At 44.6% G+C, this 26,639-nt stretch overlaps 1 protein-coding gene across 2 annotated transcripts in view; it reads right to left on the reverse strand.

Moving 5' to 3' along the window:
• The window catches only part of Jazf1 (JAZF zinc finger 1), a 322,765-nt gene that overhangs the window by 139,996 nt on the left and 156,130 nt on the right, over window positions 1-26,639 (reverse strand). The window contains exon 2 of one of the 2 annotated variants that reach the window (XM_052721270.1): window positions 97-169. The exons of the other annotated variant lie outside the window; for it this stretch is intronic. Within the exon in view, the coding sequence (XP_052577230.1) occupies window positions 97-169 (73 nt within the window). The remainder of the gene's footprint in view (window positions 1-96; window positions 170-26,639) is intronic. 2 annotated transcript variants of the gene reach the window in all.

Below are 26,639 nucleotides of genomic sequence, written 5' to 3' on the forward strand. Positions count from 1 at the left end.
TCCGCACGTTTTTAAACTGAAAGCATGTACTGGTAAAAAGATACATCTAACCAGCAAGGCAGCAGCAAACAGCAGCTGTCCTTCTGGATGGCTTACCTATTAATGTAACTGAGGGCAACATAGGTCGGCTGCTGCAATTCTTGCTTTTCTAAAACACGTGGATCTGTATCTGCAATAAAACACAATTACGATTTTTTTTAGGATTTTTTTTTTTTTTTTTTACATCAGAATATATGAGGCTCCCTAACATAAAGTAACAGAGAGAAAAGGATTGATTTAGAATAGGGAAACTCAGTTCACAAAGCATAAATGATTTGTTCATTCATTCATAAAAACAAGATATTACATTGCTTTTCAAGAAATTCCAAACATCAACAGTGATAAAATGCCCATCTGTCACACAAGCTCTTGCACAACCCCCTCATAAAGACTGGCTTTGCTTGCATACAGTTACTATGCTGGCATGGTTTTCGTGTTTCATCGGCCTAAGAAAGCAAGCCTCTGTTAATTATGCTCAATTATACTGGAACAAATTAGTTTACATTGTAAAGCTCCATCCATTTGAAAATCTATGGAGTATTGTTTTTGCTCACGGAACACTTCTGAGTCCAGATTCATATTCTGGAGGGCTCTCCTCCTTTTTGAATGTGCAATGAATTGATTACAGCTTTTCTAGACTCTTAATCAGAAGTCCTCTTAGTGCTTTGGAGTCAATAGGCAGCGAATTCACCAGGGACTCCCCGCAAAGAGGCAGAGTGCCACACCACAGCAGCACAGAATGCCACACCACAGCAGCACAGAATGCCACACCACAGCAGCAAACACCGCACAATGGCGCTTCTCTAGTGTGGGCCAGTAACGAATGTCCTCCTCACAACCAGAAGCATAGTCTCAAGCTTCACATGGGGGAAATCACTTCCTAAATAGATGTAAAAGAATAATCATATAACAATATACGGGGCAGGGGAGTCACTGTGTATTGCTTTCATGAAGAAAGGTTAAAGCACTTCACACTAATTTCTTTTCATTAGAACCTTATCCATACCATCATCACATGATTAGAAGTCTCTCAGCTGCACTCAGCAGGAACTCCTCTGATGTCATGACAGGCGTTTAAAGCACCTCTGCATGTGGTGGATGTGAGATACACTAACTCCAATGTGCGTTACCAGGTGACAGAGGAAGGAAGGGACGTGGTGGCAGAGAACACAGGTGGCAAAACCAATCAGACTGACATTGCTTTGGACCCTCAGACTATACGCCTGGGCAGCAGAGCCAGCTTTATTCATTACTTTCTTCATTCATAAGAGTCTCACGTTCTCGCTATCGTTTTTCCTGTGCCAAGAATTCCAGGGAACCCTATTCAGGAATCTTCCTTCCTTGGTCTCTGTCACTGTAAGCCCTTGAAAGCTGAATCAGGAACAAGGGACAAAGAATCTCTGAAAGGCTCCACCAAGCCCCGTCTCAGGGTTTTGGCAGAGCAGATGAGACCAGATCCCTAAGTCACATTTCCTCCCCTTTCCCTCCACTTCCTTACGCAGCTGCGGCTGCAGCCTGGTCACTGGTTTAGGGACAAGCTCAGCAGCTGTCAAGGTACAAAGAAGGCACTTCTCAAGGGACATGATTTGCTTTTCTCTTTCTGTCTTTCCTTCCCCCCGCCCCAAGACAGGGTTTCTGTGTAGCCCTGGCTGTCCTGGAACTTGCTTTGTAGACCAGGCTAGTCTTGAACTCACAGAGATCTGCCTGCTCTGCCTCCCGAGTGCTGAATTAAAGGCGTGAGGGGGACATGGCTTTCAAACATAACCCTTAGCACTTATCCAAGTCTGCTGTAATCTCCACACATCTTCACTTTTCTGTGCAGAATGTGCTTGCTGGAGGGGAGCACACAGAACCGTATTTCAGAGGGAAAATGTCTTGTCTACATAAACAGCCACTGGCATGCTGGACAGGCCATGGGTGCAAATGGTTACTGATGTGCCAAAGTAACAGATGAGATTGGAGACAGAAATTGTGAAAATAAGAGAAGGAAGTTAGAAAAACAAGCAAAAGCAAAAAAACCCAGTGGAAGGTTTCCCAGTCCCCACACAACAATTCAAATTTGGCTTAGGTGTGGATGGGGGAGCCGTGCTTTTGTGATGTATTGTTACAGAGTTATTATTTTTTTGTTTTGTTTTTGTTTTTTCGAGACAGGGTTTCTCTGTATAGCTTTGCGCCTTTCCTGGAACTCGCTTTGGAGACCAGGCTGGCCTCGAACTCACAGAGATCTGCCTGCCTCTGCCTCCCGAGTGCTGGGATTAAAGGCGTGCGCCACCACCGCCCGGCTCAGAGTTATTTTTAACTAAATGAGCACTACTATGAGCTTACAATTTGTGTATCAGGGGGCTAATGCCATCTTTCATTTTCTCTTTGTTCTTGTGCCCTGCTTCCTATCAGTTTTCCTACAAACCGTCCTCTAACCATCCCCGTTATTATACTGTGTACTTTCTAAAGTCACTTTAAATGCTGCTTTCCCAGGTTATCCTGATTTTCATTTTTCGTGTGTGTGTGTGTATGTGTGTGTGTGTGTGTGTGTGTGTGTGTGCGCGCGCGCGCGCGCACAGGTATATACATTTCTATTATACTTTTCTACTTCAAGCTTGTAAAAATTTGGATCTTGGAGTTGCCCTCAAGGCTGTGTGTTGAAGGTGTGGTCCCCAGTCTGCGGTACAGTTAGAAGGTGCTGAAATCTTTTAGAGGTGGGGTCTAGAGAAAGGAAGTTAGGTCACTAGGGATGATGTTCTCTTTCCCTAGCTGTCTAGCCAGCATGAGGTGAGCACATCCCAATCAGCTACCTGTTCCCAGTATGAGATTCTGCTCTAACAGGCTGCAAAGCACGTGACCTATCAACCACAGTTGAAATTCTAGAACCGTGAGCCACAACCAAGTTTTCTTGAGCCTCTCGACTGTTTTGCCACAGTAATGGAAATTAGACTACCACAGGAGACTGTCTAGAATCACTCTGAAGGAGGAGAGTCAAGTATCTTCTATAGCATGCTACAGCTCCGATGCTCACCAGAAATGCTGTTGTTGACACTCACACCAACTGCATGGCAGTCTTGTTTGACAGAGCATCAACCATGTTCAACACTCTGTTTGCAAAGCAAGATTCAGAAATTCTATTTTATTTTCCTTCAACATACTCTATAAGTTATGTTTGACATGTCTACATTGCCTCAAGTTGTAAGTTGGAGGCAGACTTCTGGAAGCTTCTAAATGTTACCTTCCCTGAAACAAAACAACCACTGGAAGTTCCTTAAGCATGAAGCACCCCTTGCCCCTTTATCTAGAATGCAGACTCTAGTAAGCAATAAGACATCAGAACATTCTGGACAAACACCCCTAAAACTCAACCTTCTTTTTAGATTAAATGATTCTTTAAAACAACCTTAATTAGAACAAACATCCACCAAAGCTTTGTTATCTTGAAAATGAAATGATGTACTTGGTACAAGTCAGGAGAGACTGAAATAAGGCTACTGGAGAGACCACATCAACTGCTGGTCCCAAATAAGCCTGGTCCCATCACTGGCTTGCTGGCTGTCGTGTGGGGATTATGACCTGCCATTTTATAGATTTTAATCATGCCGTTGAGCATCTCACATTCAGTAAAAGTATAATAGCTGCTTTCATTATTTCCCCCTCTCTGACAGCAACATAACTTTCTGGTGCTCAACACTGTGCAAGGAAAGGACTCCAAAGGCAGACTGACTCTGCGAAGTAGGATGCTTCCCCAGCTGTCAGATGTCATGTCTCCTCCACAGGCTATGAAGGAAAAGGAACATCATCACTGGGTACCACTGGATAGTGCTGAGTTCAAATAAAAAGAAAAGCTTCCTTATACTATGCCCCACACTATTCAGAAATGGGTTTGCACATGGTAAACTACTACAATAAGTAATGTAAAAAGAGACCCCACGGCCATCTAACATCATCTCCTAGGTAGTCTGCAGCTTATTTGTTCACAGTGCCAATAAAATGAGGAAGGGAAATGTTGGATGCAGCTTCTCAGAGATATAATTCACCTCAAAGTGCTCTGTAGATAAAACACTTGAATTTTTCAAATTCATATGATGTTCCTTAAGCAGGTAATTTGGCAATTTGTATAATGTGACCAAGGTACATGGACACACAATAGCACTCATACTTTTATATGTCCAAGGAGTGACAGGAAGAGAAGCTTAGACTTTCTAGTGGGGTAGGGTGGTACCAAAGAGAAAAAGGACACGGATTATGACTGTCTCTGCCCCAGGACAGTCCTGCTAAGTTTCTGAAACAGCAAACTGTAAACAGGCTGGCAATAGGCATCGTCTGTCACCACCTCAGGGAGGTATTTTGTTCTGTGGTGAGAACTGAGCTATTGAGCTCCAGCCCCAGGTACAAAGTGAAAGATTTTCCTAGTTGTGATCCTAGCAATCACGGACTGAAGTGAACTGCAAAGTCCTCATTGTCACAATACTAGTTCCAATTGTTTCTCAAACAATAGCAGCGAATAAAATAAGATCAAATAAAAATGTAAATAAATACTAAAACAAAGTAAGGTGATGGTTGAGACTGGGAAGGAACACTTCACCTCCTTTCAATAAGAATGAGAAATGTGATGTGTACGATTGAAGGTTCACAGCCGCCTTGCTCAGGCCCTGAAGCTGATCATTGATAACCAATGCTTGGGACTTGGAACTTTTCTTTTTCTTTCTTTTTTCTTTTTTTGAGGGAAGTCTCAACGTAGTCCAGGCTGGAGTCAACTTGCTATGTTTGTTTGTTTTTGTTGTGTGATATTTTTAATAAATAATCATTCCTAGTGCCATCTTCAAGCAAACAAACCAACAAACAACAGTGTGGTCATACACACCTGCAATCCTAGCACTCAACTCTGGAGGTGTTGTTTGGTGGGTCAACCAACACTCAGTAATGAACTCAGGGGCTTTGGCTGTGACTTAGTACTGGACCTTGCTGGGACTTTCTATACGTAGAATTACTTATAATTTAATAAAGTCAGAAAACAGCTCTGCTGCTTCTCAAGCAAAACTAAGCAAATGTCACTGGTGACCTGTAGGTTTGGGAGCCACTGTGAACAGGGGATGTGCTTTTGGTCTGTGTTGGGGATGGGTGGGGCGGGGGGGGGGGTGCTAAAAGGAAGTGTGTGGGAGTGCTGTGGGATGGTCTGTATGTCAAATGTGTTGCTGATTGGTCAATGAATAAATCACTGATTGGCAGTGGCCAGGCAGGAAGTATAGGTGGGACTAACAGAAAGGAAAATTGAGAGAACAGGAAGCTGGGAGGGGAGACACTGCCAGACGCCATCAGGACAAGGAAGATGTAAAGTACCGGTAAGCCACAAGCCACGTGGCAAGGTATAGATTAATGGAAATGGATTAATTTAAGCTGTAAGAACAGTTAGCAAGAAGCCTGCCACGGCCATACAGTTTGTAACCAATATAAGTCTCTGTGTTTACTTGATCGGGTTTGAGCGGCTTGGGACTGGCGGGTGAGAGAGATTTGTCCTGACTGGGCCAGGCAGAAAAACTCTAGCAACATGGGAGGGCTGGAGGTTGCAGCAGTAGAAGACCTTAGAGAGTCAGGTACCCACCCAGCCAGACAGGTGATTTTGAGGAGCTGGCCTGGAACCTTCACTTTTCTTTGTGATCATTCGGTGATTCTGACACTAAGTAAAGGGTGCAGCCAGCTTTCATCCTTCCCCTCAGCTGTCAAACTTGCAAAGACAGATAGTAGTCCGTCCAGCACACTCTCTCGCAGCAGCATTCTGGGTAGGGCTTGTCCAACCCTCCCTTTGTTCTCAGACCTCCCGCTAGCACCATGCTAACATCCGGGACGACTTGGCACATCTCGACTCTTCCCATTGAGGCCGCACTTGCTCTCCAGTGCCCAAGAAATACACACAGGGGCAGACAGCTGATTAATCCCACGATGAGAATACTGAAGACTTTGAGTTAAACATGGGAGACCCATCAAGCACATTTGTTTCCTTTACCATTCAGGGTCCCAGGAAAATGATGTGGTTGGTAGGAAAAAAAAAAAAACCCACCAAGGGGAGTAAACAGGAGACAGAAATAGGAGACAAGTTATTTCAGTGTTTTGGGACATAACAAAAGAATATGAGAACATAAAGAGGCTCAGCTAAAGTTACAATCTCCAGAGCCTATAGTGGGGACACACGAGCCAGGAGCTGAGCCTTGCAGAAGCCTGAGAGACCCTGCGCTCAAAGGTGCCTGCTACAGCATGGAGAAAGTTCAGAGCTTAGAACAGAACTCTTTGGGAGGTGACGAAGACAACTACGGGTCACCAAGTGCCTATGATGGAGGGATAGAGGACAGGGAGAGCAAGGCCAGAAACAGGATTGCAGAACACTGCAATCAGTCAGGACTCCTGATTCCACTGAGCAGGTGTGGGGGAAGGAGAGCCCAGATGCTGACATCTGGTGATTCCCTAATTAAATGATCGGCCTGCGGTTACATCCATAGCCAACAAGCTCCACCTGTGCCTCCAGCCCAGGCTTCTACCAGCTTTTCACCGCTGTGGTGCAAGGCTGAGCCAGTGACACTCAGGGAATGATGACTGAGCACCCAGGCAGTCTGGTCCCCAGTGACAGTCACCAGCACAAACACAGGAAAGGGCCCAAGAGAGCGAGGAGCGAGGGCGGGAGAGAAGAGAGGGGCAGGAATGTGGAATGGCTGCAGAGAGCACGGATGCACGCGCGTCTCTGTGACAAGCTTCCTTAAATGAAGCCGGCACCATCAGGGCTAGAGGCCGAAGCTCCGGGTTCTGAGTCTTCCTGAGCCAGGATTCCGATCACCAGCAGGTGAAGTCCGCTCGCTGCTCCCACCCAGTTGTAACGCTGAACTCCACACAGACTTTATAGCCGTCTTACAAGCCCAGTACATTTTTGTTGCAACTTTTATTCCATTTTTAAGACTAAATTTGTTGAACCAACAATTTACAAAGACTGACTTTTAAAATTCATTGCTGGTTTACTTCAGATGCTGAAATAAATATTTCTTGTTGGCACTGGACTTTAAAAAACAGTATGAGTGTATGTAACCAGCCTTTGAATGGATCAACTTTTCCTTAGTTTATAGACACGTCATTTGAAACTTTTCCCAGGCCATAATTTCCATTACAGGAAAGTTAGTGCAAATTATACTGAGACTTTTGCCTTCCCCAATTCACAGTGAAGTCCAGATGCAGCTGAGTGTTGCTGTAAACTTTATGAGCTTAATATCTAAGAGTCGGGGATTCTGTGCAATACAATAACAGTATCTATGAGAAAGCATTCATGTTCCCATGTGGAGCCCGAGTTTTCTTGCACCAGTCAATGACTACACATGACTGAACTGAGAACTCTCTAGACAGTGCTCGGGAGGCTGACTTATGCACAGCCACTGCAGCTACAGCATGCCCTGTGACTAGCATGGCCAGAGGCTTGACGTTCTGCTGTTCTGCTTCCTGGTTCTTTATCAATCCTTCAGATCCTGTGGTCACCCACGAAGATCGTAACTAGTTAGGAAACTTGGTCCTAGAAGTCAAATCTAAGCCAAAGGCTCAGTCAACAATTGGTGTCCACCATGATGGAGGCTCAGTATCTGGATGAGCAACAGGACTCAGCTCAGCATCAGCTCAGGGAGCTCCAGATCAGACAGGCCAGCACAGACCCAGTGTGAGCCACTGTGTCCCCGCACAGACAGAGGGAGCAAGAACACATGGCAGCCCGAGACAAAAGGAGACAGGACGAGGCGAGAGGGAGGGCTCACGTGGGAAGGGTTTACTGATGGAGCCCATAGTGAGTCATTCACAGGGGAGGGTGGGAAGCTGGTGTGGCTCCTAGTTCAAGGCAGCAGGCAGTGAGGTGAAATCTGCGGGCACTGCAGAAGGACAGGAGGGTTAACCAGACAATAATTATAGATTTTTCAAATAGAGATACTTGAGGGGGTGGTTCTGAACTGTGGGCAATCCTCGGCAAAGGCAATGTCTAGAGACCCTGGAGGGAGTGTGCTAATGGATCCTGCTAGATATCCTATCCTGGCCATAATCAGATAACCTCACTACAACAAAACCCACCTGACCTCAAGTATCAGTGCTAGGCTGAGAAACCTTGCCGGAGACCCATGTGATGGTTATGAAGAATAGAGCTACTATATGAAGATAATTTTGGGTTTTCCTATGGTCTAAATCAAGAGGCTAGAAGGCAGTCAATGAGCAGCAGAGCAGTGATACAAGGCGGCTAGGACCTACATTTGAGGAGCCCTTCCTTTATTCTTTCTTTCTTTCTTTCTTTCTTTCTTTCTTTCTTTCTTTCTTTCTTTCTTTCTTTCTTTCTTTCTTTCTTCCTTCCTTCCTTTGTTCCTCCCTTCCTCCCTCCCTCCCTCCCTCCCTCTCTCTTTCTTGACAGGGTTTCTCTGTGTAACTTTGGAGCCTGTCCTGGAACTAGCTCTGTACACCAGGCTGGCCTCGAACTCACAGAGATCCGCCTGCCTCTGCCTCCCGAGTGCTGGGATTAAAGGCGTGCACCACCACCACCTGGCGAGCCCTTGCTTTCTTAGTGGAGTCAAAGAAATTGAATTTATTTCCTGAAAGACATCCAGAATTCTTGTCATGTGCTCCTTGCTTAGAGGAAATTCTAAGTCAGTAGCTCACAAGTGAGCAAGAAAGATGATTGCAACAGCCAGTTAACAATGGTCCAAGGCGGGGAGACGGTGTGGCTGGTAAAGTGCTTGCCTGGCAAGCACAAAGACTAGTTAAATGCCCAGCACCCACATCAAAATGCTGGGTGTGATGGCAACGCTTGAAATCCTAGGGCTGGGGAAGCAGAGACAGGAAGAATCCTGGGTTCAGGGGTCAGCCAGTCTAACTGGTGAGTGCCAGAACAATGACAGGCTGTCTCCAAGGAGGCGGCTGATGACCAAGGCTTACTGCCATCCTCCACAGGCATGTACACATCACCTACCTATATACAAGCTGATGTGTGTGTACACACACACACACACACACACACACACACACACACACACACAACAAAAAGCCCCCAATGCTTCAAGAGAAACCAGCAAGTATACTAACTGCTTCAGAAAGGTGGCATAATTCTTTGTGAGGCTCAGGGCAACGTTTTGGAAGCAGTTTCTAAGAGTCTGAACAGAGACTCGCTTGAGCAGGTGAGCAGGAGAAAGTAAATGGACTGGGAAAGAAGGTGGAGAGAGGCTTGTGTGAAAGGGGCATGAAGTGCAGAGCTAGCTTCCTCATGGAAGGGCTGAAGGACTCTGAGAGTCCGCCTTAATTTCACACACAGAGCAGAGCCACTGGGAGAATAAGCTAAGATGGTCCGTGCGTTAGAAAATAGTGAACAGAGGTAGGGACGATGAGGGAAACGGATACAAAAGACAAGATCTGGTGAAAGAAGAAACAGAAATACAGGATTTTTCTCATGCGGAGCGAGTGCCTTATTATCAACAATGAAGAACCCCAAACTGGGAAAAACATTTGATATCCAAATGAGATCTGCTTCTCATGTGTGAAGGATGCTGTGCAGAATCAAAAAGTTGGTGCTTCCGAGAAGGGAGGGATAAAGGGCTCCTGATGCAGATAGGCACAGAAGTGCTTAAGATCTCATCACAACACCACCCATTCCAAAAGGCAGCAGAGCCACGGCCTGCCCTCAAAACAGTGACACACAGTAACAAGCACCCATTAAAGATGCCAACAGTCAGCTCAGCAAGGATAAGGAAAGGCCTGGGGCACACTGCATTTGGAACCAAGTGACTGGTACATTTCACAACTGAGGATAAAAGACTGGGGTGGGGTGGGCTGGGGTGGGGTGAGTCAAACTGGGGTCCCTAAATCAGTGTTTAGTGGACCTGGTATGTGAATCTCCAAGGCTTACTAAGGGAATCATACTCTTGTTTCAATCTTTGTTCTTACTATATTTTTGGTTGTGAGCCTAGCCTTTAAGAGCTGAGCCATCTCTCTAGCCCTGTTCTTACTTTTTGGCGTTAAGACAATGTGCCACTCTTCACAAATCTAGCTGCCTCTGCTTGGCATTAACTGTATAAGCCTTAGGATTCTTTTTTATTTCCAAAATATTGCTAAGAATAGTACTTCCAGCCCAAAGTAGAAATGAGGAGTAAATCTCTAGTGTGAGACTTTTGAAATTAAGGCTTGCACTGTTGTAAATTGTCACTGTGATAGTCAGCAGCATAACAATGCACAGAAAAAATTAAAACTCATCATTCAAATGAGAGTTATCATGGGCTGCAAGATGCTGCTCAACAGACATTTCCCTCTTTTTTACATCATGATGCCCTGGAACATGGCTGCCTGGTTGAAGGACTACATTTCCCTGCATTCCTTGAAACACTGAGTCTACATCCTGGTTAATAAGGCACAGGGCTTTAAAGAAGTCTCCTTAAAGGTATGTACTTTCTTTGTAGTAGTTTTCCTCTAGGGTGACTGGAAGAATGACTGTCACTCCTGAATCTACTCTAAGGTGAGATAATCTTGTAAATGGAAGTCGTCCTGGGTAAAGCAAAGCAGGAGTGTGTGTGGCTGGGCAGGTAAAGCCCCATCTTCCTCCTGGACTGACCACCTCCAGTGCTTCTGCAACCGAGAGAAAGACACCCTCTTCCACTTCAGACACTGCTACTCAATGGCTTCTCAATAAATGAAGCTAAATCAAATCTTCACACAAACAAACAATGAACGCAATACCCTAAACCATCAGAATCCTAGTTCAAAGTTCTACTGAGAAACACAAACTCTTTTATGTCTTTGTTTTTCTGAATTAAAAAAAGACATTAGATTTTATTACACTAAACTCACAGAATAACAACCAAACCACACTAAAGTCACACCCACACTGCCACATCAGATGTGGCTAACTCCAGTGGAATGGTTAAGGAATGGGAGAAAAAAGAGAACATTATGTCAAATTATGGCTGCTGTGGTTGCTCAAGCCTTTTTCCAGTATTGGTTATTAGTGGGCAATAATGAAGCAAATTGCACATGCATATTGCTCCTGAGTTATCAACAATGCGATGAGGAGTAACCTTTGAAGCTGTCAGGATCTTTTCAGGCAGGCAATTAAAGTGAAAAATGAGAGTGTGCACAACTTCCATCACCCAACACTGCATGTACCAACACCACCCACTAACACTGACATCGGAGTGGGCTCCATCGGAATATTTATTAATGCAGATCTGTTCCCATTTGTTCTTCTTCCTTTCTTGTAACCGGAGCTACCCTCACCTGCCAAAAAAACCCCGATTTTTTTCTTTAAAGGTCAACTCTGACACTATGAATCACATTTATCTGAAACTTACATACACTGTGACATATTTCCTAGCTGCATTAAAATAAACTTTCTTTCCCTTTCCCTTTCAGGAAATAGAAGTTTAGGACAAGCTTGGATTCCAAAGGAGAAAGAAGTTGAGAATGAAGTAATCCCACCTAGAAAAGCACTAAATAACCAAGCTGAAAATAACCAAGGATACTGGAAGTTTATGGAAAGTCAGATATGTATGTCAAGTACTGTGCACAGGTATTGAAAAACTCTCTTCAGCCAAAAAAGAAAAAAACAAAACAACCCAGATCTCCAGCATACTAGACTCCTTGCAACAGATGTGTCATCTATAAAACTCATACTAGAGAATCATGCAATAAAGTTTCAAAATTATAAAACAAAACCAAAAATGCATAAAGTTTTATGTTTTAAGTCAGTTTACAATTTTGTGTTGTGTGGCATCCATAGTTATTCAAGGTACATGTGGTCTATGGCCACAGGTTCATCACACTTGCTGGGGAAGTGCTTCCATTTTAAGAAGATCACATTATATTATAAAAACTAGTATTAAAACACTTGCTGTGAGCTGGAGAAAGGGCTAAGCGATTAAGAGCACTGCTTGCTCTTCCAGAGGACCTGGGTTCAATTCCCAGCACACATGGCACATGCCACATGGCAGCTCACAACTGTCTGTAACTCCAGTTCCAGCGGACCCGACACCCATGGCAAAACACCAATGCACATAAAATATATTAAAAAAGAAAGAAGAGTTAAAACACTTGCTTTTCTGCTAACATGTAGGAACCGTTTACTATATGAATGTCTCCTGATTTAAATACCTGTAAGAACTGCAGTGAAATGTCAGAGGTGCCCATGGAGGGAGCTGCCTGACAGACTGAAGCTCCCAGACAAGGATGAGACTCCTGTGCAGAGTCTGAGGATCCTATCCTCAAGCTGTTTGGTCTTAGTTATTTCTATCCACCAAGTGCCTGGAGACCTGTGGTTCTCAACTAGAATGGCACATCAGCACCTCCTGGGTAACTCCAAAGACTCTGAGGGCCTGGCTCCCCTCCAAAGGTTCTGGTGTGAAACAAGAAGAGACAGTTACCACCAATGACTATGGAGGCTTGGAAATTAGAAAGTAGGCAACAGCTCAGTGGCAACCTGGGTTGATTTCTGGAACCCCAAAAAGGTGAAAAAAGGTGTCCTCTGATTTCCATATATATGCCCCCCAACACATATCATACAGACAGACAGACACACATCACACAGACATATACATATACAGACAAACACAGACAGATGAACACACATCACACACACACACACACACACACACACACACACTTTAAAAAGGAAAAAAACAAAACCAAAAAACCCCAAACGATTGCTTGGAAAAGTTATCAAATGAAAGAATTTGAGTTTTTCCCAAACCCAAAAGGCAGTTGTGAAACTAGAAACAAATGATTGAGCATGCTGCAAAAGTTTTTATAGATAACTCCAATGTGTGGTGAAATCTTTTGTTTAAGTGTGTTTGTGTGTATGCATGTGTGTGTGACGGCATGCAGAGGCCAGACGTCGATGCAGTTTTCTCTTTCTCGCCACCTTATTGTAAGTATTATTTTGAGATGGCACTTCTCACTGACCCTGGAGCTCCCCAGTTCAACCAGACTGGCTGGCTTGCAAGTCCCAGGGGTCCTCTTGGTCTTTGTAACAAAACAAAACCAACTAGCCAAACATGCAAACAAAAAAACCAGCCACAGGAGAAAGAGCTGAACCTCTGGATTCAGGATTACACAATGGCTCTACCTCTGAGTCATTAGATAGACCTACAAGTGTGTATTGGTTACAGCTTGACGTGAGTAGCTCTGGCTGGCCTCTGATGGGATCACACACATGCTGTGTCTGTGCCCAGATTGGGGCCAGGAACACAGTGTTTAGGCTCAAGGGCCTCAGAGATGACACATGGTTTGGGATATGCGGCTCTGGGTTCTGGGCAGATTGCACCTATTCTACTTGCCAATGAGTAGGGACACATGCTGAGGAATCTCGACGATGGTATGAACTTGGGCATTGGGAAGTCCCTGGCCCTCTCACTTGTCTGGAACTTGGCAGATGGCCCCTGACTATCTTGGCTTCTGTAGAAGGACTAGGCAACTCTAGCCTTTCTGATACTTTTTAAAAAAATTTAAAGTTTTTCCCTGGGATAGGCAACATATTATGGAAGTTACTGGTTTGTTTTGATGCGTTCTAACTTCATGACTGGAGCAAGTTTCTCAGGCCAAGCTTTAATTTTCTGATACAGAAGTCAGTGACTCACAGCTTATGAAGTTGTTATGAGGTTGTTAAGGGAATTTAAGAGATAAGCTGTATACTGCACAGAGTACAAGGGCGGGAAACATGGTAAATACCTAATAAACCTTAACTATTACTATTATTTCAGGCTGTTGGTGCTCACATTGAGGGATCACAGTTGTGAACAATCAATCACTCTAAGTGGCAGTAACAGCAAATGAAAGTATTCTTACCATCACGGGGTCCTGCCATGTACATACAGGTGAAGACAGAACCAATTGCTCTCCGCAGGCAGTCCTCCCAGCAGAAGAGCACCTTTGGAAGAGCAGGGGAGACAGGCAGACCATGGGTTGTTTGTTGCCCTTTCCCAAAGGAAACACACTGATCAGAAAAGGCTCTACTTTAGGTCTCAAGTGTACTCATCTGACTCCAGGGAGGGTTGCTCTGCCACTCTGCTTCCCTCAAGCACAAACAACTTGAGTCAGGGCATGAAACCCTTTTCCAAGTGCTTTTGTTTTCTTGTAACAGGCTTTCACACAGCTCTGGCTGGCCCTGGACTTGCTATGTAGTCAAGGATGACAGTAAACTTTGACTCCTCCTGCCTTGCCCTCCCAAACCCTGGGATTATGTGAGACCAAAGCAGGAATAAGAACAGTACATCTTACAAGTTAACGGGAAGCCAAAACAGGAACAATAGACTTTGCAGGTTGAGTTCTGTTTGCAGTTAAGACAATTAAGAATAAGTTCTTTTTGGGCCTGCTTGTTTGACCAGTCTGCACTGGCTGTGCTAGATCACATGAGGGCAGGAGGTATGCAGGCAGGAAGTGTATCAGGATATATGCTTGCTCCTGATTGGATCTGATGGGAAATACTACAGCCATATGGTTTTGCCTTTTTAAGCCCTGCAGAACGTGACTTTTAGCTATTTCCTGGGGACCCAGGGCTGGACCTGGCCAAAGTCCGTCATTCTGGCCAGAATTTAATTAAAGCTTGCTTCAAACTTGGCTCAAAATTGTGGAACTGGTTTTTCTCTCCAGAATCTCAGGATTAACAATTCCACAGGCTTGTGTTCCCATGCCCAGCACAGCACTGAGTTCTATGTTACCACTCAGTTTTAATGCTCTCAAACGAAACTGCCAAGTGGTTGTTCCTTTCCAGTTTGTAGAGGTGATCTTATCCCTTGCACAAATGAAAATGAATTTTTAGAGCCAAATTAAAAGAAGCAGCAGATAATCATTACTATGTAAAAGCGTTTTTTCTTCCAGTATGGCTCAACATCACTTCACACATTTCAGAACACCCCGAGCATTCCCTAGGCATTCTTCTGCCTTGTGCATCAGTCCATTGAAAGGTTCTGGAATCAGAGGACTGGTGGCTTCGCTCCAGGCACAGAACTCCCTGTCTTTCTAAGAACATGCTGCTATGTTGCTGACTCTCAATGTCTGTGCAGGAAGGTGAACTGCTCTTGGGGCTGGCTGGCTTGGGTTTTATTGCCACAGTGTTGGGAATGAGAAGTGCATCACATGACCAACAGAGTGGGAACTATACATCTGGGTAAGCCATGTATTTCCTTAAAATGGATAGAAAGGAACAGAGATCTATCCCACCCCCATACCTCTCCCCCACAAGGGCAGACATCATTGCCATTTCCCCACTGGGTTGGTTTTTCCACTAAAAAAGGTGCTTCTTGAAATTCTTAGGATGAGATCAAATATGAGACATATCAAGATCCATGACAAAGTTTAAAGATCCTGAGCATCCATGTCTGTGGTGGTATTTTACTTGTACTGAAATGTATGTATTTTAATGTATTTTATTTGTATTTTAATTGTATGTTAATAAATAAAGTTGTCTGGGGGTCAGAGCTATTGGAGCCATAGCAAGTGTGTGTCGGCGGTGGCACACGCCTTTAAGGACCTGGAGGGCGGTACATTCAGGCAGTGACGAGGCAGTCACATGTTTGGGTTTACAACCAATGAGAAGGCAGAACAGGAAGACTTTAAAGACAGACACACAGGAAGTAGGTCCTTTTCGGAGAGCTCTCTTGGCTGGAGAGGATCCCTGAATCAGGAAGGGTGAGGCTCTTAGCTCTGACCTCTTGGCTTTCTTCTCTGAATTGGCTCTGTGTTTCTTATTTTATAAGACCATTGGTTACATCTACACATGTCTCTTATCAAATTTCTCCTGCCAGTGAACAGCCTTCAACACCAGAGTGCCTAGTCCTGGCTCTACCTCTTTATAACTGGTTTTATCAAGTTAATCGCCTTACCTGTGAAAGCAAGAGGTGACAAATACCATCTACTTCTCACAAGCTGGAGGCCAGCTACTCACATAAACAGCATTCCACTGTCAACTTTACAGCCCCACCTCTTGCTGCCAAGATAAGGAGGTCTTGAAGTTTTATCCTCCACTAGGAATAACCCATGCTGCCATGTGGTCACTTGTAAGACTTTCTGGCAAGTCATCTATGGAAAGAGAGAGCTTACCCTATATACAAGATGCAGACCAGAAGTAATTAGATTTCATTTCCTTCCACATCTGTGGAGCTTATGTAGAACATGCACACACACCTGGAAAAGTGTTGACCTTCCTCAGAGACTTCAGACAACTTCCTGGCTAGCTTCAGCTGAGGTTATTCTTCTGACTCACAAGAAAAGTGCCATCAACTTACAAGCCAAGGCACATTTAGATGATTTTATCACACATTTAAACAAAATGTGAAGGTTCTGTATCATGTTGAGTAAAATGGACATTATTAAAGTGCTCACACGACCTCAGTTCCTCAGTGAGGCTCACAGGACTTTGGGGATTTGGTAAATTTTACTATCAGTAGAATTCAGAAAATGGAAGGCAGAGATACTAACAGATTTTCTAGGCTTTCTTAAGACGAGGTTTAATACTCTAGATATGGCCCCAACGTTATATGATATTGAACATCTTGTATGTGTGAGGGCGGGTTGGTTTTTAAAAGGAAGGTAGAGATAGAATATGCTTTAAAAATGTCTACAAATCCTCTGCCAACACTGTCTCCTCCCTCAGCTCACCTACACCCAATGAGTTAACTATATTTTTCAATATTTCAATGTAAATTACAACCAGATATACATTTTCTATTATAACTAGCACACTAATCTCCCAGATACAAATGTAAGCTTTAGAAAACATTATTTAATTTACTAACATGTAATGTACCTTGATTAATAAATTTCACTTCTTAAAATATTAGGACAATTCATTAAATTGATCTCATGATCTTCTAATAAGTCCTAATTGGATATGTTTAAGAATACAAATCTTGCTAAATTGGGAATCAATAACATCAAGCGTTAAGCCCTGCTTTATTATTTACATGATAACATTATCTTTTTTTTTTTTTCTTTTGGTTTTTCGAGACAGGGTTTCTCTATGTAGTTTTGCGCCTTTCCTGGAACTCACTTTGTAGATCAGGCTGGCCTCGAACTCACAGAGATCCACCTGCCTCTGCCTCCCGAGATAACATTATCTTATGTAGAATACAGAATATTTACAATGTGGCTGCACCAATCAAACCCTCCAAGTATGTCTCTCAACTGTTTTCCCTTCAATGCCTACACCCCAGCAGCTCTTAATGTCTCTGTCTTCTGTACACATCCTTCTTGCTCACTATACTTCCTGTTCACACCAGCCTGTTTGTTCTTCTCTGCCTTGTTCTGAACCCCATGCTCTGTCCTGGGGCGCTCCTGTGGCTGGTTCTCCATTAGAGGCATCAGGATGGAAGGGTGGTATGAAAGCAGTGAGCAGGCGGTTTCTGTCCACCCCTCCCCACCAGGTGTGCTCTGGGATAGTGGCTGCTACTGTCTGCTTGGAGCCACAGCTATGGCAGTGACCCTTCTTTTCAGCTGCCATCCTCTCTAGGCTTTGGCCACAATGTCACTTCTGTTCCTTCAGCATCCTGCTCTTGCTTGGTCTTGGGTACCTCAGGCTCCTTTTGTCTCCCATGTGCCCATATTTACCTCTCTTCTGCTGCTGGATGACACGCCTTTGTACCACATCTGCTGCTTCACTGTCTGAAAGACTTCACCTTCTTCTCTATGATCATCCCTCGATTCATCCTAGAAGGCCCACTGAAGAGGTTGCTTCTCTCCAGTGCGTTCTACCACACTACACGGTAGAACCTGCTTTAGTGCACCCATCTAGTAAAAGGATGAATTACATTGTAGTGTTACTGTTCCCAACAGATTCAACCTCTCCAAAATACAGCTCCAGACTTCCCTTCTGTCCCTAGCACTTAGCACAAAGGTGTCAGTACTTATGATTACAGAACAAGCCAACAAATGAATGAATGTAATAGGACTTAGTTACAGAATGCAACACAGTTATGTGCCACTAGGAATTGTTCCCTGACAAGACTGTTCACAGAGCTGTTTCCCTGTGACCCCCGTTCTGGGATGGTCTAGTCTAAACGCAGCTGCTGGGATCCAGCTGGAGACAAATGCTGATTACTGCAGTGAACCAGCTAGATGGGTCTTCCCCAACTAGTTCCCCACAATCCCACATCACCTGGCAGGGTGTTTTCTGCTTATTATGCTAATTAGAATTTACTTGAAAGATGTAATTATTGTTGTAACCCAAGGAAATAATTAATGGCCAACTTTAGTGGGCAAAATATTCATTAATCAAGTCAATAGACAAGATACCTACAGAGTTTTGGGGGGGAGTCCTTAGAGAGGAAGAAAAAAGATAATCACCTAGAGAGTTCTCCCTTCCATAAATGTGGGTTAAATCTATTCAATTACAGTCTCTTGAAAGTTGACATTTCAGATTTAGTCCTATGCCTCCTAAAGAAGTCTAGGTTTAAACATCTGGGCTTCAAGTTACATTGTAAAACAGGCTTATTTATTTTAAAACATTGTAGGTAAGAATGAACATGTTTGGATGTGTGTGGAGACAAAATGTCAACCTAGAGTATCATTCTTCAGCTACCATTTTTTTTTTCAAGACAGGGTCTCTCCCTGGCCCAGACCTCATCAATTAGCTAGCTTGTGGGTGATTGGCCAGCAAGCCCTAGGGATCTGTGGGTCTCTACAAGCACCCACTATCATGTCTAGCTTTCTTTATGTGGGTTCTGGGGATCAAACTCAGATTCTCCTGCTTGTAAGGCAAAAACTCTACTTCTTAAACAACCTCCCTAGTCCTATTTAATAATATTAAACAAAAACATGTAGTGATCACAAGGAGACCACAGTGGTCTCATAGTTGGTCTCTCAAAATACGTAACCACTCAAGGACTTCTGAAGGTCACAGACATCAGTTTCTGTTCTCTTACATTAAGGGCAGGGAGAAGAAAGTGGTCAGAAGATCAACTCAGGTTGATCATTGTGCCTTATAAACATCCAGCTTTTAAATCCAAGGGAGGGTGCTCTCGAGCACCTTGGTAATCCGAGCCTGGGAAATATGGGACATTAAAAACAAAGATGCTCCAGAGATAAGATTAAACCCACACTTACTAATAAAGGTGTATCAATCCTAAAGAGCACTGCATCTCAAACAAATAAACAAAAACCATAAACCAAACCAACTCTGGCTCGTCCCCCCACAACCCTTTTATACTATCCAGGCCCTCAGATTTATAGTACTGGACATTAGCTTGACACGTCCCTGCTACATTACAGAGATTTAAGGACTGGAGATGGGCCACAGAAGGCAGCATACAATAACTGACAGTCAACTTAAAACCCAAAAGTATTTCCATGTTTTCTTTTAATTTTAAATGCTAACAACCATATTCTAGCTTCTACTTGCCCATAAAGCTGTTTCACAGTCCAGGAAAAAAATTGTTTTAAATACTGTTCAGCATCCACATCTTAATGGTCTAGATGCTGAAATACTTTTCACTTAGAGTAATGATCTCCAGGAGTAAAAATAATATAATTATAACTGAATGACTTGGTCAGCTAAATCACAACCAGAAATACATGGGTATGTATTTCACTCATGTGCCAAAAAAAATCTTCATTCTGGACCATCAGCACAGCACTAAATTTTGATCTGTCGTTGAAAACAGTCACTTCTATTTCTGGCGTATGCCATGACAACAGGGTACAGCAATTGGCAAAGACAGCTAATAATTCACATTAAACCTTCCCACCTGACCTTAAGAGTCCAAGATGGAGAGACTCACAAATAAGGAATTATTTGTTACATAAATAGTTCTTTTCTTTGAAAAACAACACACACACACACACACACACACACACACACACACACACACACACACACACAAAAAAAAAAAAAAAAAAAACCCACCAAGAAAACCCCTCTTAGTCAAAGCATGGAAGGAAGGTCTTACCTTCTTGTGAAGGAGATGAATTATTGGCAATATATTTGTAAGGTGTGGGCAGCACAGACCCAACGGAGAGAAGCGGGTTCTCCAGGTGGCTCTATGGTCTGAAGGACCAAGCAAGCCCCCATGAGGATTTCAGTGGTGAACTCTGGGGTTCAAGGGCATTGTCAGGTCCTTGGGCGTGCCTTTGAGAGGTAAGACTCAAGGAGAGAGGCTGAACTGCACACGGGGAAGCAAGCACATCTCCTGGTATTCTTCCTACCACTTGTTTTGAAACTACACATGAATCTACATTTAAATCACGTTTTTATCTTCCTGTTAGAATTTCTTTAAAAGAAACTTGGAGGAAAGCTTTGCAGGCACTTCCCTTCCTTTATCTCAACCCAAGTCTCCATAGAGTGACCCCCCAGTGTGCCCCATCCTGGCACGGTCCACATCACCTGAAAATGCTACAATCCACCATGGCTGCCATGCTACCAATGAGTCCCAACCACAGAGCTTGGTACCCTTCTTGTACTTCAGCACAGCCCCAGCTACTCTAATTGAACAGGGATGAAAGACCCACCAAATGAAGTACCTGTATGCAGTTTGCCCCAGGTGGCTTTAATGGGGGACCAGGTCTGAGAGCCACTGAGTATGGTTGGTAAAAATAAGCCTCGCTGCTCTCTTCAGAACCAGCACCCAGCACCGAGCCTTCTACATAAACAGAAGGCCATTCAGGATGGGTCATCTACTAGAATATTAAAGAGCTTCTCAAGCCCTGCCTGCAGGGCCTGGTTCAGCTGCGGGGGGTGGGGGGTGGGGGGGGGTGGGAGGGAGCACCTTAGGGTTTCTGATGTGTGGGTCTGGGTACAGTAGACATCTACATTTCAAACAAGATTCCAGTGGCTCTGATCCTGCTGATCTTAGGAGCATCTTCCAGAGCACTGCACTTAATGACCAAAGCAGCCTGATAACCTTGGATTAGGTACAGAGTGTCACGGGGTAACTGGTGGCCAGGACAGTCATACTATCGGAACATTAAGGAGGGACTGATGGCACTGGTCTTTAATCCTATCTGACTGTGGGTCACAGTGAGCCAGGAACTGAGGAGACTCCTCCCATGGGACTCCAAGCTGGTCAGCAATCCTTCACTTCCATTGCACTGCTATGGGAATCACGGAGTGAGTGTTCTTTTGAGACTCAGGGTGTGCTAGCAAGAACAACAGACTGCCACTACTCTTTTTAATAAAAATCACAGCAAACTTTCCTAGCAATGGGCCCAAGATGAATTTTTCTGAAAGCAACTAGTGGCAGACCTGGGCTGGAGACCAAGCCACGGCTGCTTGTTAAATCAACTCAAGCAGTAGATCCTACAGCTGTAAAAACAGTGGTTTACAATCCAAGCTGCTAACAGCCACCCAGATAGACGCCATACTTAAGTTTTAAACGCACACATTCTGCATCTACCATCAGCTAAGAGACATAGAAAGGAAGAAGGAAAAGGCCAAGGGCATCAGCTTTTCTCCAGACGTCACAGGCTGCTGGCTCCCAGTAATCTCCAAGTGTATAAGCCACTGAGCAGTGACTCACAGGGAGTCATGACCTGGGCAGAGCTTCCCTCTCCACCACAGGGAACTGTCCCATGAACTCCAGCCAGCAGTGACAAATATAGGTGTCAGAAAACTTAATACTTCTGGGTTGTCTGATGGTTAATCTTTGAGGAGTTAATGGAGTAGAAGTAAACAGGAAATTGTGGCCTCTGAAAAGGTTCTCTGTTCCTAGGAAGGCAGTAGCATGAAGACGGTGAGGTTGTCCAAAGGACAGTCACAACCTACCTGCATGCACACACATGGTGTGTTGGGTCCTCAGCCACTCCCACCCTAGACCTCTCCAAAGACAAAAGTGTGCATGTCAGGGTGGGTGCACCGCAATCTACAGCTTTGTAGTCCCACACTGAGAGTTCTGAGAGTTACCGACAGTTTCAGAGTCCTCAGAGCTCGTTGGAATAGATTCCTTTGGGAATTCCAAGAACCACATGGGAAAGAGAAGGTTTTTGGTTTTGTTTTTTCATTTTGAAAATTAAGGTACTGAACTTACACAGCCAAGAAGCCAATGGGGAAACTGGCTAAATGTAACAGGTCATCAAAAAAGGAACATCAGGTCAAAACTGAGGAAATCCAAATAAAGCATGAACTCTAGTTAAGAATGTATCAATATACTAATATAATCAAGATGTTAGTATATGGAAAAACTGGGGCTGGGGATTCTAAACAGTTCTGTATTTTTTTCTGCAAACTTAAAACTAAAACAAAAAGGTTGTTTAAACAATTCAGGAACAGATGATGCTCAGAGAAAATAAAAGAGGGAAGTCTCAGACACATTACTTTCTGTGTGTTTAAGATAGTTTAGATGTGTTTGTAATTGACAAGTATTTCAGGCTTTGAAGCTATAAAACTAACACACACACACACACACACACAGACTTAAAAAAATCCTTTTTCCAAGAGAAGGACAGGGTTTGTGTGGAGAAAAATGCTATGCTCACAAATGGCCTGAAATATACCTCAGCAATCCTTTGCTATAAAGTCTTTCAGCAGGAGCCATTGTGCTCCTGACAAATGACCCACGAAGAAGATGGACTTGGTCCACTCACCTCCAAGAACCTAGATCCCGCCTCTCCCTGACATGCACCAAAGTCTCCACATCTCCTGTGAGCACATTTGTTCCTGTGAGGCCTGCCTCCCAACAATGGTGGGTGACAGCTTAGAGAATATTGTCCCTAACATACCAATGGCATCTGAATGAGGGCCACAGAGAGTCTCTGAGCTCCACACCCATGAACTCAGGGTGAGAAGCCAGTCCAGCCTTAAAGCCAAGCCATTTATCCATCTTCCTATGTTAGTCCTTTGCTGAAGGCTAGATGGCCTTAAATCGGTGGGAAATCCCCCAGCCTTTCATTCAGGAGGAGGGACTCAGAGCTGTAATTGCAGCCTTTGGGAGGTGGAGGCAGGAGGATCAGGAGTTCAAGTCCAGCCTCAGCTACAGAAGACAGTGTTGCAAGCCAGCCAGCCAGCTAGCTACCCTACCTTTCATCTTCCCTAGCAGGAGCTCACATCAAGTCATCTGCATACTACTTTCTTACATTTCCCAACTCCTCCAGGAGTTAAAAATAGGCAGGAGCCTGGAGATTCTGGGGGAGAAGAAGGGCTCAGAAGCCAGGACAATCCACAAACTGAATTCAAACCCCTGGAACAGTGGGGCATTCATAGCTGCCTACATGCTCCTGAGGGTGACTGTTTTTGCTCTGCTGTTTTAATGCCAATACCAAGGAATGTGTATGGAGAGCAGTCTTCTCCCAACACCTTCACCCTGGCACTCACCTAGACCAAAGGAAAGAGGACCACAGAGAGGAGCCGATGGACATCACTTTGAAGTTCAAGACACAAACTCCAAAGGTTACCGGTTTGCTTTCTGCACCAAACATACCCACTTCGCATGTTTGATGGTTGCTTCTGCTCTGGCATGTGTCATGACCTCATTTTCTACTGCTCTCCTCTAGCCTTCCCCTTCTCTGACAAGTCCAGTAAGTCCTAAGTGAAGCCCCAAGGGGGCTCTGTTTTCTCCTGCATTGTTCATTGTCTCATTCAAACACAATTTATTGAACCATTACTATGTGCCACATATTCTTCTAAGCACTAGAAACACAAGAGTGAACTAAAAGGAGAAAATCCCTTCTGTTGGGGGCTTACATTCTGGGTAGGGAAAAGTCCATGGGGACAAATATAAATATATCCTGCTGCATATAGTCTGTCAGGGGGTACCTTCTAGGAAGAAAGAGAACACAAGAAGGGGTATGGAGACAGATGCTCTTCTCATGGCGCCTGGTATCATACACTAATTCAGTTAATGTTTCCATGCTGCCTCTTCAGCTGGATACTTTATTGTTTCTTGAAGGACAGGGGTATTTTAGAATTCTTTCAGCGCAGACTAATGAACACAGTAGGTAATCTACCAGTTCTGCTGTACTAAAGCACTTAGGTAATTATTGCAGCTGACTCACATTTTAGAACCATGGACCTCTGAAGGACAGGAGAGATGGTTAGTCCACATGGAAGTGGTGCTTGGTAAGCTGTTGCAGCTCCATCCCACATCAGTTTATCACAGAGCTGTGTCCTGGGCACTGGGTGTAGCACTCACCAGATTCCAGATGCCGGAAAGGAGCCAGTGCTGAGGCTTAGATACTGCCTGAGTGTGTCCCTAAGGGATGCATGGTCCTTGGGGTGGCAACACTGGGGAGTGTTGTGTGCTTGTAAGAGGTAGAGCCTAGTGGATGGTCATTTGGTCATTGTGGAATTATCTACCCAAAGGGTGAAGATCATTCTTTAAGGACCTTGAGCCAGTTCTCCAGAGACTGAGTTGATATTTAAGGGAGCTGACTCCAAATGTTCTCTGGTTTTGTGTTTTGAGAGTCAGTTTCTTCCTTCTTACACACACAGTCACATACCACCCACCTTCACTGTCTCAACAGAACCCAGTTAATGCTGGCTGACATCAACAGCTAGAGCTACTAGTTCAAGAAACCTCTCTCTTTGTAAAGTTAGCCAGCCTCGAGTACTTTCATTATAGGAACAGAAAGGCAGTCAACACAGCCAGTGAAATCCTACATGCATGACATGGGCACCTCGGGAAAATGCCCACCACAGGATACGTGATCACTTCTTTGTGAGAAACAAGCTAAGTGATGAAAGGGGACTGGGCTAAGTGGTTGGGAGGAGGAGGCTGGGTTGGGAAAGACTCTTCTGAGAAGGCAATGTTCCAGTCCTAACCTAAGAACCAAGAAGGAGCCAGCTGGGCAACGGTGAGAAAGGAGTGGGCTGGGGCAGAGAGAGAGAGGCAAAGGCCTAGGAGTGAAAATGTGCTGAGTGTGCAAAGAACCAGGCCCTGCTAAGGCTGAGAGAAGTGGGGGCTGGTTCTCACAGCTCTGTGCTAGGAGTGAGCTTTACTCTGAGGCAGTGGGAATCCATGGCCGCTGCTAAGCAGGAGAGAATGAGATTGACGAGACAGCCCAGAGTCCCTGACCACACGCTGCAGTCAGGCCGGCTGCCCCAGCACAAGGAGTAAGCTGTAGTCAGCCTACGTGGAACCCATTGTAACTACTGGGATCTGGGCTCTGTAACCATTGATAGACATACAGCAAAAGCTGGATTCAATATGTCCTACAGGGGAAATTAAGGCTTCCCTGCATCTTAATTACGGTAAAGTTCTAGTAAGGAAGAAGAGAAAATTCAATGAACTTCTCTCCGTGATGTCTCCTCTGTTTCACAGCCACTGTCAAGGCAATTCCACCATGGTCCTGTTGGAATCTGTCTTCTCTTGATAGGGATAAAAAGGGCTAGTTAATGGCTGTGGTACTGAGTTACTGAGAGGCTTATTCTCAAAGAAGCTTGCCAGAGTTGCCTTGGCAGGGCTCCAGGTTACATAACCCTGTTTCCCTCACCTCTCCTCCTGTCTTGTTTTTCAAATGTGCAGTCGTCCTGGTGGCTCCTCTGCAGATGCCCTCCAAGTTCCTCACACAGACACAGCACCTCTAAGTTAGATTCCAGAAGCCTCTGCTGTGTTCCCTCCCACATCTTTCCAGAAGCTTCAATCTGCTCTCTGCCTCCACGCCAGGCACTGGACAACTGCAAAGGATCAGACAAACTTGGGTCTGCCCCCTATCCCTCTGGTCAGGCCATTTAAGACAGGATTACCATAATCTTACCATCGCTGTGCTTCTCAGGCAGAAGCGGGGCGAGCTTTGTGGGTCTGGATTATACCCTCTCCTCACATTCCATGTCAGAACCATGGAATGCCAGGGAGAAGAACACTTACACCACTCAGTCAGTAGATGTGCAGAAGGTTGATCGAACCGATAGCTCCCACAGAGCCTTCTCTCTACCTGCGGTCCTTCCACCCATGCCCTGACATCCCCATCCCCTTCCCCATCCCCTGCACTAAGGACTTTGTTTAGCCTCTTGTGGGAAGAGAATAAATAGGTCAATGCGTTATTCATAACATGATACCTCCGCTATAACCGAACTATCGTTCAACAAATGTGTTGAACAAATGCCTGACTGGATTTTGTTTTACTGCTGTCTGTCAGTGTGAGGCACATTCTTACTCTGTAGGAAAGGCTGATCTAGAACTTACAAGAAGACTAGGCTGGCCCTGAACGTGCAGCAATCTGGCTGAGTGCTGGAATGTCAGGCATGAGCCCAGCCCTGGGGTGGATTTTTAAGGCTCCCTGTGGTTTGTTTTATAATATGGACATCTGAAACAGTAACATGGCCAGGCTGTGGTAGGTTACCATCAGCTTTCTGAAAGCAGACAAGTCCAAATCCAGGCCCTGGCACTACTTTATCAGTTAACTGTGGGAAGATGGCATGGGGGGACTTCAAGTTTTTTGTGGCGTAAGAATTAGTGAAATGATTTGGAGAGTAGGTAAAGCTTTCTGAAGAGCTCTAAGATAATGGACAAGTGTGCAGGGAAATGTGCTCATAGCTGATGCTGCAGCAAGAGGAAACAGGCAGGAGATCCGGTGACCTGGCTTCTCCTCAGGAGTTAGAAACCGCAGAGGCACAATTTCAATTCTCACTCCAGGACTGGTGCCATAGTGACATCTTGTGGTCATAGGCTTCATGACATGTGGGCAGCCCTAAGGCAGACCCTGACATGCCT

Source organism: Peromyscus californicus, unplaced genomic scaffold (assembly GCF_007827085.1).
Source record: "Peromyscus californicus insignis strain IS unplaced genomic scaffold, ASM782708v3 Scaffold_6__1_contigs__length_162567912, whole genome shotgun sequence".
NCBI classification, from domain to species: domain Eukaryota; kingdom Metazoa; phylum Chordata; class Mammalia; order Rodentia; family Cricetidae; genus Peromyscus; species Peromyscus californicus.